The sequence below is a fragment of the Cebidichthys violaceus genome, unplaced genomic scaffold (genome assembly GCF_023349555.1).
Source record: "Cebidichthys violaceus isolate CVI_PGR_0920_01 unplaced genomic scaffold, fCebVio1.0.p SCAF_4, whole genome shotgun sequence".
Taxonomy (NCBI): Eukaryota; Metazoa; Chordata; class Actinopteri; order Perciformes; family Stichaeidae; genus Cebidichthys; species Cebidichthys violaceus.
This window is the reverse complement of record NW_027176594.1, coordinates 1,319,990-1,337,451: the sequence shown is the minus strand read 5'-3', so window position 1 is coordinate 1,337,451 and position 17,462 is coordinate 1,319,990. Positions and strand designations below refer to the sequence as shown.

At 42.1% G+C, this 17,462-nt stretch overlaps 1 protein-coding gene across 2 annotated transcripts; it reads left to right on the top strand.

Moving 5' to 3' along the window:
• The first annotated feature begins 895 nt into the window (after positions 1–895).
• On the top strand, positions 896–16,356 carry ero1b (endoplasmic reticulum oxidoreductase 1 beta). Of its 2 annotated transcripts, none has more exons than XM_068726799.1 (16): positions 896–1,374; positions 4,249–4,368; positions 5,625–5,708; positions 6,187–6,228; positions 8,165–8,247; positions 9,002–9,075; positions 9,334–9,454; positions 9,658–9,704; positions 10,750–10,761; positions 10,872–10,898; positions 11,496–11,588; positions 11,914–12,160; positions 12,244–12,313; positions 12,542–12,628; positions 12,845–12,978; positions 13,221–16,356. In XM_068726799.1, the coding sequence occupies exons 1-16, from the start codon at positions 1,204–1,206 to the stop codon at positions 13,279–13,281; spliced, it is 1,473 nt and encodes a 490-aa protein (XP_068582900.1). In that variant the 5' UTR covers positions 896–1,203; the 3' UTR covers positions 13,282–16,356. The 2 variants fall into 2 exon arrangements, with proteins under 2 accessions (XP_068582900.1, XP_068582901.1); XM_068726800.1 differs by lacking the exon at positions 896–1,374 and adding an exon at positions 1,934–2,249.
• Positions 16,357–17,462: the final 1,106 nt, after the last annotated feature.

Below are 17,462 nucleotides of genomic sequence, written 5' to 3'. Positions count from 1 at the left end.
TTAGTGCAGCTACCACAAAAAAAAAGGTCAATCCCACACCAAAATATATCTTAGGGTGAGCAAAGAACAGCAATCAACTCCAGTCCTCCACAGCTCTGCAACTATTTGACTGTCAGTTCACAGTCCAGCTCACTGTTTGTCCTGTAATGCTCAAAGTGTCTCTTGTAAATCTTGTGTTTTCTTGTTGCTAAATCAGAGGAGGAAGTTGAAACTCTCCTCCCCTCTAAATGGAGCTGTTTGTTATCATCTCTGGTGGTCACAGGAGGGAATCACATCTGACTCATCTCAGAGAAGAACACACCAGTTTCAAAATAAAACACTTCAGCGTTACATTAATGAGGTTCATAATAACAGTTAGTGGTGTATCCAAAGATTATTATTTATTATTAAGATAAAAAAAATTGATGATTCACTTTATCTATTTAGCATCAGAAACAATGAATACGATCTTTTATAATATCCTCGAATTTAAGGTGACATCTTCAGATATTTTGTTTCAGATATTTTGTTATATATATATATATGGTGGATAGCGCAAACAACAGAGCAATTATTAAAGATACATAATAGTAAAGAATATTAACTAAGTAAAGCAAAGAATCCACAATAACTAAAATATAACTATAACTAAAAATATTATATATACAGACAGAATATTTTGTATTGCATGGTGTATTTATATTCCACGGATATATAAAACATTAATGCCATTTGTGAACAGTAAGACAGAGTAAATCTACCCAGATATATGTCATTTTACACTGTCATGAAGTGTTTTGGGAGACCGTAAGTTGTATTTGAACTGAAGATTTTAACCAGAACACATTTATCACAAACGAGTCTTATTCTGAAAATTGAAGCCGGAAGTAAGATACATATTTGTTTTGCTAGCTAACTTGATGCTAAACAAGGAAGCTGGTGAACAGAAACTTCTCCAATTATGTACCGTCTTAAATCAATGACCCCGGTTCTGTGAGGGCAGTTAGAGGTCTAAATGTCTGCGTGAGGGTCTTCAGACACTCACTTCACCGACCCACTCTGATTTAATTGCGGTCACTACGGATGCTAACTTCGGCTAGCCTGAAGCTAACGTCACCGTAGCTCCTAACTGAGCTGACAGAAAGAAAGTACTACTGATTCTTGCTTGTTTTATTTATTTATTTCCCCCAACTGGTGCACCGCCGCCAGCACAGTCAGTGAGTGATGTGGAAAGCAACTTTACAAGCGTTCGGCGTTTTGCTGTTGGCCTGGTTGTTCGTCGGGAACTTTGTTCTCGGTTGGTTTCAGCAAAACAACGTAAAACCCCAAACGCAGCACAGCGAGGATCCGAGCGGAGCCTCGTCGGACAGCCAGGACCAGAGCTGCTTCTGCCACGTAAGTGTAACATTAACCGAGGAGCGCTTGTGCGGAACCTTTATATTCAAAGCGACGTTGTTGCGGTTTTTACAACGTTATGTTCAGCTTTTAAAACGTGGCAATTACGACACGACAACAGCTAGCATTCAAGGAAATCTTCTAGCATTTTCTACTGTCGACTTAAAGTGACGTCACCGTGTTTGTGTGTGATGCTCGCTAGCAGCGACTCTACTGTCGCTGTGTTTGAAAGTCACATTAATACTCTCTTTAGGCTTCTGTCAGTTATGATATATAAGTTTAGCCGTTATATATTATATAGTACACTGTCTTCATATTAATATTTACCCAAATGTAAGCTTCTCATAACAATACAAAATGGTGACGACGATTAAAAAAAAAAAAAATCAAAATATTGAGGATCAAACGTCTTGAACTCAAGACACCGATTATATTTTTTCAGCCAAACTTCTGTTATTTCCATTACAAAGTAGAACAGCGTGGTGTACCGCGATTGGCTGCTGCGGAGCTCCCGCCTCTTGCTCTCCCGTGGGAGTTGTAGTCTTTTGCGCCACACCCAACAATCGCTCCCAGCGGCCTCAGCCCCGGAAGTGGACTACAAACTGAGAGGCGCTGGCGGGGTTGAGTGCTTGACAGAGGAGTGTTTGGAGGCGTGGCCTCTAGATCGAGTATGACTGGAAAATGACAGCTCAGCCCACATACAGAGCTGCTGCCGCCGCCGCTGCTGCTGTGACATCTGGGCGCCAAGTTCACTGAGGGGAAGTTTTAATTTGGAGCTGAAACTCAGAAAACAGAAGTAGAGAAGCAGGAAGATGCTGAGAGGGATTTGCCTCTTCCTGCCTTTCGTGGTGCTCGGTGGACGGCTGCACTCAGAGGTTTGGTTTGTTGTGATGAAGTTTTGCATTTTTACTGAGGCTTTCCAGGTGTTTGTGAACGACCGAGGGGCAGAAGGTGACAGATGTCTGACTCACTGCAATACCAGAGAAAAAGGGAAGTGCTTAATGCGACAGGTCTATCATTATCTAAGAATCGCTCTGAATAGAAGGAGCCTATGTATGTAAATGAGCAATAGGAACCTATTTTAGGAGCCTATGTATGTAAATGAGCAATAGGAACCTATTTTACCAATAGAAAAGCTCAATTTAAACCCAACTCAAAAAGAATCCCTTTTTCAACTGTTATTGGAAACTTCATAACTTTTTTTGAATGTTTGACCCGTTGACCAATTTCTCATGTTTGCATGTTAAATATCAGTAATATGAAGTTTACCTTACTTACTTACTTACTTACTTACTTACTTAACTGGGTGATGATGAAACGCTGACATGGTCCTTTTACACAGCGCTTCTGTTTCTGCCAAAAAACCCACAGAGACACGTCGAGTGACGCCGCTTCCACTGGACTTTGAGTTGCTTCTCAGTAATACATGAGGTTCCGCTGTCGAACGTTTTAACTTATTTACTTTAGAGCTGAAACAATTAGCCGGTTAATAATCAGTCCAAAAAAAAAAAATGACCAACATAGAAGATCATTTTTTATTTTCTGTCATTTTTAATGACCAAACAATCTGGTTTGTCAAGAAAGTAATCATCAGTTACGTCCTAATTTACTTGTAGATTATGTAATTTGCTCAGTGTTTGTGTTTATTTATCCACTTAAAGCAGGTGTGTGCAGTGGATTAAGACTACAGGTAGAACAGAGTTAATTCATTAGCCAATCCAAAGCCTCCTCACCACACCCGGGTGGTGCTAAACCCCCCCCCTCCACCTTTTTAAAGCCTTCCTCTGATTACTGAACTCGTTAAGGTCTCTCAGATTTTACTCTGTGTTTGTTCAGTTGCTCCTCAGGTCAAAGCCGTTTGTCTCAGTTGTGTGCAGCTGAAGGTGCACCGACCGTGTGGACCAGGTGGGGGGGGGGTGGGGGGGGGGTGCATGTTGTATGCGTGGGTTCAGGTAACAGTCGTGGTGGATGTATTATGAATGGATGAGCAGGTGGCGGCGGTTTGTCTGTCTGCCGGCCTCCTGCTGTTATTAAAGGGGAAGCGGAGCCTCGGAGGCGTCGGCGTGTTGCAGATCGACGCGTAGAAGATATTAATACAACTTTATTTCTACGTCACATTCATCAACAGAAAAATATAGAATACGATCAGAAAACAACACGTAGGCTGAAGGCAATGCATTGTAATGACGATGCATATTGTAGGTGAGCTTAAAATTCTAGTTGGAGGCAATTTAGATCATTATTCTAGCTTTTCTGAAGTCATATTTCTACTGCAGATGTTTCCATTTTTTTTTTTTTATATATATATTTTGTGACTACTTCAGAGCACTGCAGCAACAATGAGATGTAGAAAAAATACGTTATGCTCCATAAAGTGATGACAAATTAAATAAAAAAAAATAAATAATAATAATATCCTAATTAGGGCGGCAACTTAACTATTATTTTCAGAACATAATTCACCATTGAAGCGAATGTTTGGCAGTTTTGCTTGAAAAATAACAAACGATCAATCGATCATCAAAGCAATTGTCGCCTTCAGTTAATTAAAGTGAGAGAAAAATATACAATATGCCCATACAGTGTCTCATATACTATACATAGTATTGATTTATGCAACTTAATCTGAACTCTGAGAATCAATAACACAGAGGATTTATTTGAGAGGTACAAAGACATAACTGTGCAGAGTACAGGTGTGGTGAAGGTGAGTGAAGCACTCGTGAGGTAGCAGACATGCTCTGTGAACATGTGACCAGTTATTCAAATAGTTTCTGCCTGAGCAGCTCATTGTTCAGCGCTCTGTTGCGTTTTGCTTCAGAGGTTTGTCTCCTCACGGTCAGTAAAAGGCCCGTTTTGTCTCCTTGTCTCCAGCTGACGGGCGTCCTGGACGACTGCTTCTGCGACGTGGAGAGCATCGACGTCTTCAACAACTTCAAGATCTACCCTCGAATCAAGAGGCTGACGGAGAAAGACTACTTCAGATACTACCGGGTAGGAGCTGCACCGCCACCGGGGTCAGGCTGCCAGACAGCCTCTTCATACTGTATTGTTTGTTTTTGTTTACCGTAAGGCTGACAATGAGCAACTCCATTTGCATTTTCTTCCCCTTTTTAGTCTCACTATTGATGAGTAGAAGAAGTGTTGTTGTTTCCTGTAAACTGCTGTAAACGTTTCCTAGCAAGAAGAAGAAGAAGAACATCTGGATGACGTAGAATCTGTAGAACATCTGTAAAATCATCGCATTTCACTGTCCACTGTCCTTCAAAGACATGTGACATGTCTCTGTCTGTGTTGGCCCGACACACACACACACACACACACACACACACACACACACACACACACACACACACACACACACACACACACACACACACACACACACACAGTAGGTAGAAACAGTGACAGGTGTTAACAAGGAGAGGCTGTTCCCTGTTATTCAGGTTCATGCTGTTCTTACACACACGTACACGGTTTTGTTTGTGTGTGTGTGTGTGTGTGTGTGTGTGTGTGTGTGTGTGTGTGTGTGGAGAAATCAGAGGTTATGTAAAGAACAGCAGTTTTACTTTTTCGTCTTGTTTGTTACGGAACAGGAAGGACGACGATGTGTTTATGAAGTATTGTGAAATACTTTTAAGTGTTGCAACAGTAGTTCAATACTGTAAGAGAAGGATGTTTTACTGTAACTACAGGTTACCTACAGTGTTAAACTAGTGTTACATTTAATTAGGTGGATGACGTCGGCAACAATATATCAAATCAGTTAAAACATGTATTTAAAAAAAAAAAAAGGACTCGACCCTCTGCTGACTGTTTGAAACGTGAGCTGTGATGCTGTGTCATCGTGTGGACCGTACACACACACACACACACACACACACACACACACACACACACACACACACACACCTGCAGGTTAATCGGCTGCAGCTGAGTGTGTGTGTGGAGACGGCCGGAGTGTCTTTCAGTTCTTTGCCTCGGCTCGTTCACGCCGTGTTCGTTATGAAGTCCTGTTTAAAAACCGCAGCTCCAGATTTCATCACATCTGTTAAAATGGAAATCCTCCAATAAACTACAAGTGCCTCAAGTTTCTACTTCAGTGCAGTGAACGAATGCGGCCCTGCTTGCTTAGAGACAGGTGAAAATAATACTTTGAGTAGTACTGAGACGAAGTTGGTTCAGTTGGACCCGACGTTAAGTAATAATCTAATAATAACATATTTATAATCTAATCTTCTGTTCTGCAGGTGAACTTGAAGCGACCGTGTCCCTTCTGGGCCGACGACGCCCACTGTGCCATCAAAGACTGCCATGTGGAGCCCTGTCCAGAGGTGAGAGGTCACACACACACACACACACACACACACACACACACACACACACACACACACACACACAGGTCTATGATGTACTATATTAATATTAATAACAATACAGTACATCTTGTCTGCATCGCACTTCTCTGGACACTCAAAGATGCCTTACATGACACATAATATAACCTGTAAAAAAAGATCTGTCTGCTGATTAAAATCACTGCTGTGGTGTTTTTGATAATAATAATAATAATAATAATACTAGTTTATTTATGGAGCACTTTTCAAACAAGAAGCACCTGAATATGACTGAATGAAGACAGCGATAGGACATGTTAAGTAAACACAGGTTGTATAGTCTGTTAGTACTTTTATATCTGGTTATTATTAATAATAGTGAATTAAACAGCCTTAAATACCGTTTCGTACGGTTTCGGGTTCATTTGTTGATCTGTTTCCATGATTGTTGGTTTGTCTCTGTTGTGTTTCACAGAGTAAGATCCCGGTGGGCATCAAGTCTGGGAACTACAACAAGGTGAGAACGTAGAAGGAGCCCGTTCCCTATCTTACAGGCGTTACATAATACCCACAATCCCTTGTTGTTTGGCGGCCTTTTCCGTAGCTCGAGGCAGTTGTTTAATACTGCCTCAGTTTGGTTGACCTCAGGGACGGAATGAGATGATAGTTATCTTAATACATTCAACTGATTAGCATAATGTGCAGATATGAAATAGATCACTTTGTTCTTCTGCTAAGTTGAATAGAACTCGATTTTAATAAATCAGAAGTTATAAAAGTGAATTCTCTTCACATGGAGCTGAAATCATCACAGTTATGATGAATCGTTTATCTCTGCTTATGAGTCTTAAAAAAATCCTGAGTTATCTTCTAGAAGACATTTTGTTCATGGAGGTTTTCCTCCGACGGTAGGAAACAATGGAAGACTTTATTATCCTCGTCAGTCATTTAAAATGTTTATTATTAACTTTATCAAGAATCCTTGTGAACGTGTGATTTAATGAAATCACACGTTCACAAGGATTGTGTTGAGCGGTCAAACATAACGTCTTACGTCTTATCGTCAAGAAATGATATTAAACCATCAAAACCATCGACATGCTGGTCCGTCCCTCAATACTGTCTTGACTTCCTGTCTGTAGCTCTCGGCTCCAAGCACATTGGTTCCTACTGAAGACGGGAATCTTTAAAAAACACATAAAAAAAAAACTAAAACAGCCGTTTACTGTAGTTGTAAACAAACAAACAAACAAACAGGAGGAAATAGGGCTTTAGTTGGGGACTATTTTCAGCGGCGGATTAATCCACATCGGTGCTCTGACCAGTATTTGTTTTCTAGCCGTTCGTCTCTGGAAAACAAACTCCGTTCAACTTGTTTAATGGAATTCTGGACCAGCTGTGTTTGTTCCAGCACTTTCTGTCTCATTAGCTGATTCTGTGCGCACACACACACACACACACACACACACACACACACACACACACACACACACACACACACACACTTCGCTCCCTTTCGCACTCAGCTTATCTGCTCCGATAGTTTCCCCCGTAGAGGCCGAGGGCCGAGTGTTTGCCAGCTCTTGGCCGGCGGCCCGATGTTTGTCTTGTGATGACCCAGAGGCGTGTTTGGACATCTGCACACGTCTCAGTCGAGGTCGAGCGCGTCTCACTGACCGTCGGCCCGGGAGACTGTAACGGTCAGAGAGACGGGAGCACTTCACCGAGTGTCTCCTCAGCAGTGTGTGAGGGAAAGACCAACAGGCTTCAGCGATACGTCACCTTAAGTCTATATTATGCGTATTAAACAAGTGACCCGTGTGCCTTTTTACTGACATAATCCACTTCTTCACTCACAAGTTTTCCTGAATATTAAGAATATAAAAAAAAAAAAGAATATTAAGCCTGGGACGAAACGGAAACATTATTAAGTTTAACCGCTTTAATCTGAACTCTTAACGTACTGTGGACAGACCGAGGCTGCATCCCATAATGATTACGGACCCACAGCCTCAAATGTTGTTGTTGTTTTTTTCCCCCAACAGCTGCTCTAAACACACAGCGCTCAGCGGTGACGTCACAATGCAAACACGCCGTCAAACAGAAGGCCGCCGCTGCAGGAATAGACGGGGTCGTGTTTATCAGACGCAATAAATGAGATATATAAAAATTATTTTTAGAATTAAAAAAAATGGCAGAAAATGCCTCTCAAATACCATATTAAATTATGATTATTATGTCTTTGGGGTTTTGGACTTTGAGAAAGTGGGACATTTTTCACTATTTTAAATATCCAACGTTTAATCTAGGTAATAATCTGCAGACTACGCGATTATGGCAATAATTTCTAGCCCTTGACATGTGCTTATTTATTTCAGCAACCTAAATATAGAGGAACAAAAACAACACAAGTAACTAACGGCCTCTCTTCTCTCTGTCTTCTCTGTCTCCAGTACTCCCATGCAGCGAACACCAATTCGGACGTGACGGAGTGTGAACAGGCCAAAGACCTGGGCGCCATCAACAGCACCCTGAGGTGACGGCGCTGCCCCCCCCCCCTAGTCTTGCTTTATCCGCCCCCCGGCTGAAGCCTCTCTCTTCACATTCAGTCAGCCGACGGCGACCAGGTCAAACATGTCAGCTGGCGGCTGCTGGGGAGTTTCTCAGCGGGCCGACCTTCACCGCTCCGCCGCCGTGGAAAAAAAAGCCGCGGAGGGTTATCAGGAGCTGATAAAAAAGAAATGATAGAGAGCTGAAACACAAATAAGTTAGTGCTGAAACGGCAGAGATAATACGACACTCTTCATGTTAAAAAACCTGCTCGACTCGTAAGTCTAAGAATAACCTCAGTGGTGAACAAACCTCAGAGTCTCTTCAGGGCTCTAGTACATGTATTTAATAACACCTCTCAACATGAGCTGCTGGATATTCTGATATTTGAAGTGATCCGATTCATCTTTGATACTGTAAGTAATCAGAGAGACGCTGTGGATCCCTGAAGCTTAATTATACCTTGAAATAGAGTCATCAGATTAAAGTATGGAATATTAGAGATCCTTATTTTCCCCTTTTTATTGTCATTACAAGACGAGTGAAGACTCGTACATGGACACAGGAACAGCCAAATGATATCATGCAAAGACAGACGAAGACAAAAGACAAACAAAGGGGAACGTTTTAAACTCACATTCTCTTCTTTTTTTTTTAAATGTCAATATGTTCATTTTTATTTGCTGCTGCTTTGCCTCAGTTTCTCCTCAGTGTTCAGCAAAGTTTACTTCCTGTTTCAGTAACCAGAGTAAAGAGGCGTTCGCTGACTGGGCGAGACACGACGACGCTCAGGACCACTTCTGTGAGCTGGATGGTGAGGACCTCACTCTGTCCGTCCAACACTTTGACCCGACGCACAACACGTCTGTCAAAGATGGACGCCCCTCTCTGAGCTTTAATCACCATGGCAACACGTGTTCTACTTGTACACAGTTCATCTTCAGTCCATTAACAGTCTGCTTTGTGTGTGTGTGTGTGTGTGTGTGTGTGTGTGTGTGTGTGTGTGTGTGTGTGTGTGTGTGTGTGTGTGTGTGTGTGTGTGTGTGTGTGTGTGTGTGTGTGTGTGTGTTAGATGAAACCTCTCCAGATTCTGAGTATGTGGATCTGCTGCTGAATCCGGAGAGATTCACTGGATACAAGGGTCCTTCAGCCTGGAGAGTCTGGAATAGCATCTACGAGGAAAACTGCTTCAAGTGAGACACACACACACACACACACACACTTCTTGACATATAATGTCTCTAAAAGAAGCTGCTCTGTCTGCTTTTTTTATTTTCTAACAAATGGACAAATATCAAGTTGAAAAATCTGCCTCCGGCCAGTTTGACTGTAAACCTGAGCTGATTATTGATCATCACTAATATAAAATAACTATTGTTTTTATTGTTGTCGACAGGCCCAGATCAGTGTACCGACCTCTGAACCCTCTGGCTCCGAGCAGAGGTGAGTCCTAAATAATAAATAATCCTCAGCTGCAGTTTCTACAGACTAAAGGTTGTTTAATAACTCTGTGATCTATGATCTATGATGTGTCAAACGTCAAACTGTAAAACTCTGTTGAATGTCTGGTCAAATTCATACTCTTGCTCCTTATTTAATTGTAATTTAATTAAAAATATATATTTTATTCAAACAATAGTTTTTCTCTTTTCACAACATTTCACTTTTGTAAAATGAAACATGTTGAAAAAGTGTAGTTTTTTTTTTTTGTTTTTTTTTAATGATTTTTTAAATACCCTAATTATAAAATAATAAGTCACAGTTATGTCCAAAGCAAAGTGGAAATGAGCTTTAATAGATTTCACATCTAGTGTTGAAAAAGGAACATTGAGGAGCCGTCAGCTTGTTACCAGAGAGACGTGACGGAAGAAATCTATAATCCACATCTTTACCCATAATGCCTCACACCAGACAGACCATTAACCGTAACGCACCGATGTATCTGAGAGATGTTTATCTTCTGACATTTTCCTTTTCTATGTCCTGTAACTATACCTCTACAACATAATTACAAACAGTTTTACAGTCGTTCGGTTCAACCCTTCGCCCAAGTCTACTTACAAACCTCTCTCTGTACCATGTGGATGATATGTAATCCGCCTCTGATTAAAATACTCAACTCAAATTTATCATTTTCATTTTCACATTTGTCTTGTTTGGTTCCTGCCTGCTAAAAGTAGATCCAGAAATGTCACAAAATAGAAACTGCAACTGAGACACTAACCTTCTGCTCTGTTTATTTCTTTATTTATCTTTTGCATCTTTTACTGAGTGCCTGTTTGTGTGTGTGTATATATAGATATATATATATATATGTATATCTATATCTATATGTATATATAGATATATATATATATATGTATATCTATATCTATATGTATATATAGATATATATATATATATATGTATATATATATCTATATATGTTTGTGTTTATTAGTAGAACCGATCTAACAGAGCTTTGTTCTCTTTGTCTTTCTGTGTTCAGGAGACGACGATGGTGAGTAAAACTTCCCTGTCTTCACGTGAACGTATCTTTAGTTTTAGCGTAAATAAATAAATAAATATAATAATGTGGTTTTGTGTTTTTTTCTGTCGCTCACATTGCAGGCGAGGTTTTCTACAAGTGGCTGGAAGGTGAGTTCCTCTTCGTGTCTTTAATATCTTTCTCCTCCCGTCCGCCTTTAAACTTCACACACGACTTCTCACTTCCTGTTTTAAAACCGTCGCTTCCTGCCAGCTCTTGACCTAGAAAAACACAATGTTGCGTCTTTCGTGCGATTCTAAGAATGTGACAAGTGAGGCATTTTTACGGTTTTCATTTCATTCACACCAGACACTTTGAGGTTATCTCCTCCATCATCGTCTCTAACCGTGTGACCCCCCCAAAAGCTACATCTGGAGCTCAAACATTCGGATCGTTCTGATGAAAGAGATCAGTTTCCTGTCGTCTTCACCTCCAGCTGACGGCAGCAGCTTCTCTTATCTCCTCTCTGTCAGAGTTCGTCGGGCAACAAAGAGGCCAAAAAGCTTTCAGTCGCTCCAGTCTTTGTGGCGATTTTGTGTGCGGATGCATTTTTAAAATGAAAAGGAAAACTAACGCAACTGCATGAGGAGATGAAGAAAATGTTGTCTTTTACCTTTTTGAATAGAGCTTCCAAGGAAGTACGGTCTTTGGGTTTCCTTGGATTCATAAAACATGTCCTCTTCACTGTTGTCTCTCCGCGTCTTCAGGTTTGTGTTTGGAGAAGAGAGTTTTCTACCGACTCATCTCGGGCCTCCACAGCAGCATCAACATCCACCTGTGTGCCGAGTACCTGCTGGACGGTACGCCAATCTGATCCCAGAACCCTTGTTGTGTGTGTGTGTGTGTGTGTGTGTGTGTGTGTGTGTGTGTTTGTGTGTGTGTTTGTGTTTGATTCTCTTGTTGATGCAATATCTGACTTTCAGCACAAACCTCAAAAATCGATACCTTACTTTGAGAAAAATAAACACTTTTCTATCAACATCCTTTTTTCATTGACCAAAAGAAGCCAAACGCGATGACCTCACTCTCGTTCAGGCTGCTTTAACTTTGTCAAAAGGGCTGAATAACAGTCCGGAGAACAGAATGTGCGGCTAACAGTGTTTCGTCGTCGTCTGGTCCCCTCAGAGGGTTGGGGCCGGTCGGTGTGGGGTCCGAACGTTCAGGAGTTCCGGCAGCGCTTCGACACGGCGGAGACGAAGGGCGAGGGCACGCGGCGGCTGAAGAACCTCTACTTCCTGTACCTGATCGAGCTGCGGGCGCTCTACAAGGTGGCGCCGTACTTCGAGCGAGCGTTCGTCAACCTGTACACGGGCAACATGCAGGAGGACGGGGCCACCAAGGACCTGCTGCTGCAGGTCTTCAACGAGATCAAGTAAGAGGGGCTCGTTTGTCGGTCGCCTGGAGCAAGAAGACGGGAGAGATTATTTCACTGAGCGCTCCTCTTTTGTCTTCCAGGGCGTTCCCAATGCACTTTGATGAGAAGTCCATGTTCGCCGGACACAAAATCGAAGCCAAAATGTTAAAGGTGAATCCAAAACCTCATCATCCAGACCGATCGCTGTGTGTGTGTGTGTGTGTGTGTGTGTGTGTGTGTGTGTGTGTGTGTGTGTGTGTGTGTGTGTGTGATACCCAACATTGTTTGTCTTTGTGGTTTCAAACAGTGCAGGTGCCTTTTAGTCTGTGGTGTGTTTGCTCTCTTTTTAATTCTAAAAAACATGTGTGTGTGTGTGTGTGTGTGTCTTCTATCCTTCAGGAGGAATTCCGCCTCCATTTTAAAAACATCTCCAGGATCATGGACTGCGTCGGCTGCAGTAAATGTCGCGTGTGGGGGAAACTGCAGGTGAGCGCACTTCATAACTGGGAAAAAAATAAACTGGGACACATTCAGAATGTTCACGTCTAAAACTGTGACATTGTATTTTTTTTTATCGTGACGTCACAACCGTGTTTGTCGTGCGATGCGCCGTAAAACTTAGACGAGAACCACCGGAGCGCTCTAAACGCTTCTCCTTCCTGTGTGTGTGTGTGTGTGTGTGTGTGTGTGTCTCGTGTGCAGACTCAGGGTCTCGGTACGGCTCTGAAGATCCTCTTCTCCGAGAAGGAGATCCAGAACCTCCCTGAGCACAGCCCCTCTAAAGGTTTCCAGCTGACCCGACAGGAGATCGTGGCCTTGCTGAACGGCTTCGGCAGGTACATTCGCCCTGATAGACTGTTACTGGGAGGGTAGTTTGGATGCGTTTGAAGTGTACTTCTCCACAGTCGGTGTATTACTACAGCAGTATCGGTAATACACAACACGTCAAAACAAGCTGAGCTGTCTCTTTAAGGGAAGTGAACGCTCCTCTCGACTCTCTCTGAGGCCGGTGGCGCCCTCTATTGACCGGCCACCGTTTCATCACTCCTCCCTCACCTCCACTTTCTCCCCCTCGCAGGTTGTCCACCAGTATACAACAGCTCCACAGTTTCCGCCTGCTGCTGAAGGACAACAGGTAACAGAAGGTCGACGTCTCATCTGGCCAGTAGGCGGCGCCGCGCCCCCCCCCCCCCCCGAGAACTGCAATAGTCTAATATTCACCCAGAAGAAGGCCTTTTTTCATGGACGGCAGGATCGGCAGTGAACCCGACCACCCCCCCCCCCACCCCACCCCCACCCCCCCCGACAAACGCGCTCTCTTCTCCTGTTAATCTCTCTCCTGTTTCCCTTCTGTACTTCCTCTTCCTCCTCCTCCTCTTCCTCCAGTAGATTATGAATGTTAACTCCTCTGCCTCCTCTTGCCTACGTCGGAAAAGTCTCCAGGTTCTGAAAAAACTTCACCCGACGTCTTTTTCTCTCTGCTGTAAAACTTGTCGGCCAGTGTACAAACCTTTTCCTTTATATATATATTTATGTTTTTTTTGGGGGGGGGGAGGGGGGGGGGGTCCTCGTTTGAGAGGCTGACCTGTAAAACCAGCAGGTTGTTTTGTTCGACCAAACCTGATCAGATGTTTGGAATGAAGTGATGTCACAGACTGAACGGCGACCAACAGGAAGCGGGGGGGAATCACTCCACCGGTCATTTCTCTTTCTCTGCTGAGCCCGCCCTCTGCTGACATCACATCCTGTTGGATTTTACAGTCATGTGAGCCCCCCCCCCCCCCCCCCCGAGAGAGAGGACTCTGTCAGGACGGTTCTTCCAGATAAAAAGTGCGTCTGAACCGTCAGGACGCTGCTGCCTGTCCTGTTCTTCATTTCGTGTTTATTTTCCGTTTTTTCCTTTTCCTCTCCTGTTGTGTTTAGAGAAGCTTGGTGCTCAAAGCCTGAGGATCCGGACCAATCTGCTCGTGTTAACCATCTCAGGCCTAATTTATGTCAGCTCGCTAGAAGGTGTGTGTGTGTGTGTGTGTGTGTGTGTATGTGTGTGCAGTCATAAGTGAGTCCACTAGCCACTAGTTGGTGGATCTTTGACACGGCTAATAAGAAGTGTGGCAGGTAGCCGGCCGTCACATTCAGACTACCGACGTGTTTTTATGTGGATTTCAGTGACGAGTTGATTTAAGTAGATTCTGTCCAGCATCCAACCTGAAACTAACTTCAACTCCATGCAGGCGGTTAAAACACGCGTGATAATCAAACCAACTTCATCTTAGTCTCTAGGTCTCCCATCGCTTGTGTTCCTCTCCAGTTTTCCCCTTTTGTTAAAGCTTTGTGAAGGTAAATTCATTCGGTTATTTACCGCAAAAGTGAGTCGATATGATTCATCGATCAGAGTCACCTGCTGACCGGCTCGTCTCATCATCAGTGTAGTTCTGAAATGATCGTTAAATATGTGGCCCGAGCCACATCCTGCAGCACCACTGCTCGTTTCCCCTGCATCATATTATATTTAATAGAAAAATGCAATAACGTCTTCTCATGTTAGAAGAAGAGTTCTTTATTTCTGGTGAGGTTAGGACCTCTCCTCTGTCGGCTGGACAGTAAATCTAATCAACTAGCTTCTTGTAAAATGTAAAGCTATCGATCAATCGATATACCTTTTTGATTTTCCACCTTTTTTTTTTTTTTTTAAGGAAATATGACAAAGATATGCATATGGACTGACTCCCCACGGTGTCACGTGATCATCTGGCTCAATGCTTGTAGTCGCTATCGTCTCATAGAAAGGGAGGAAGCATGAAGACGATGTCCATTTTTTAGACAAACACGGTGTGTGTGAAGGTGGGACCCTTGTGTGTGTGTGTGTGTGTGTGTGTGTGTGTGTGTGTGTGTGTGTGTGTGTGTGTGTGTGTGTGTGTGTGTATATAGATCATCAACAGTTGCAGCTATAGGATAAAGGACTATGACTTGTTTCCATAGTTAACCTTGATACAGTAGCAGAGTTTAGCTCTTTTCTTTCTGTTCGCTAGTTGCAGCTCTGTGTTTGTGTGTTTAGTTTTCTCTGCTTTTTTTAACTTTTTGTTGCTTCGGCCGCGTTGTCTTAAAGCACGGCTTCAGTCGAGACTTTATTTAAATAGGAAAAGTAGGATTTATTCGCTTCTCTTGAGGTGAGTTGTTGTGTCCGTATTTCATTTGACATTGTGAAGGTCCAGGGATGAGAGGCAGGTCGGCTCTGCAGGATGCTGGAGGACTCTTCAGGACTCCTCTGTGATCAGCACTACAAGAAACATTCTCTGGTTTTATTATTTATTGTCGTACTGTCAACGGCCCCATTATTGTTCAGACTCAAGCCGACCACGCGTTAGTGTGTCTCTCAGTACTGTCTGACTTCCTGTCTGTGGCTCTCAGCTTCGAGCCCATTGGTTCCTACTGAAGACGTATATCCTGTGTGTGTGTGTGTGTGTGTGTGTGTGTGTGTGTGTGTGTGTGTGTGTGTGTGTGTGTGTGTGTGTGTGTGTGTGTGTGTGTGTGTGTGTGTGTGTGTGTGTGTTCATGGTGATGAAAGAACAGTGAGGCTCATTGATGTGTTTTTAATGGAGCTCTATGGAACAGAGGAAGAAGAGACATCAGGCTTTGACACACACACACACACACACACACACACACACACACACTTCAGTAGATACATTCACTGATGGTTTTTTGATTGTTGGAAGTAAAATGTAGAATATCACCGGACTCATACTTTAAGACGGCGTGTCGTCTTGAGAGTGTAGTACCTTGAAAACAACACGGAGTAACGCTGATGATATTAATAGTAATAATAGTAATAATGGCCGATTTTGAAATGACGACGATCAATAAGCAACGTCAAACAAGCGAAGGACGCGGAGCGCGTCAAACTGGTTTACGAGGTGGTTTTACAGATTTGTTCACGAGTGTGAATATGTTGTGGGATGAAGCGGACCAAAGAGTTTTAAGTTGCCTCCATGTTTTTTTTGTTTGTGAGTGTTTTATCTGTTCCTCTCTTGATTCTTTGATCACGCGACGGTTTAAAGACGTGACCGGATACGTTGAAGCTTTGTTCTGCTCGCTCACTATAAATGAGTCAGGCTTGTCATTTTGTAATTTATGAGTTTAAAACCTGAAAAAGGATAAGAAAGATGTGGAATTACAATATAAAGAGAAATATTAAAAAGTAAGTCCATCTTCTACTTGGCCTTATTCCATACTTTACTGCCATACATCACAGGCTCTTCTTCATCATTAATGTTAAATTAAATGCCTCTTTTCATTTCTGTCATATAATCAAAGATTTTGTGAATTAAATTATAAATGTAAAACAATATACCGGAAATTCAAAGAATTACTTTAAAACACATTGAGCCAGATATTGTTTTCAAAGTTATTATTATTATTATTACATTTCACAAACATTTAAATGATAACAGCCTCTTTTTTTGGCTTCCATAAGTTATAATTAGTTAATTAAGTCTATTTTCTTTGTTTCTTATGTGTGTGTGTGTGTGTGTGTGTGTGTGTGTGTGTGTGTGTGTGTGTGTGTGTGTGTGTGTGTGTGTGTGTGTGTGTGTGTGTGTGTGTGTGTGTGTGTGTGTGTGTGTGTGTGAGATGTGTGCATGCCTCCCTCTGAGCCTCGCATGCCCTCCAGCAGCTGGACGTCCTGTACGGTCCACTCTTCAGCCTTAAAACTAAATCGTGATTTTTTTTTTGGAAAAAGACGAACCGAACCTGCTTCTGGTCCTCAAGCTCTTCATGTTTGAATCTGTGCAGTTTGTAAGAGGCAGGTTAACGTTCTCTTTCTTTTGCTTTCAGATCTCTATGAATATATATATATATATATATATATATATATATATATATATATATATATATATATATATATATATATAGTTGCACCATGTTGATGTGTGTACCTGTTGAGTATATTTATTTGACAAGAAGAAGAATAAATATTTCTGGACATCACTGAGCTCCGTTTGGAATTTGATTTTTTACGACTGATCCAGTAAAATACTCAAAATATAACAATATTTTCTTTACACATTTTATTCTTTCATATTTTATATAATATTTACATAAGATATTTATATTGTCCCAACTAGTCGGTTAGATAGAAAAGGTTTACCTTCATGTGTGCAAAGTTCAACAAGAGTTTAGCTATGCTAAATGCTAACATGCTGAAGTTAAGCACATATAATGTTTATCATAATCCGCATGTTGACTTAGCATGTTAGCATGCTAACGTTTTGACTAATGACAGTATTGTCATTAGTCCTGCAGGTCATAAACCAAATTAAAA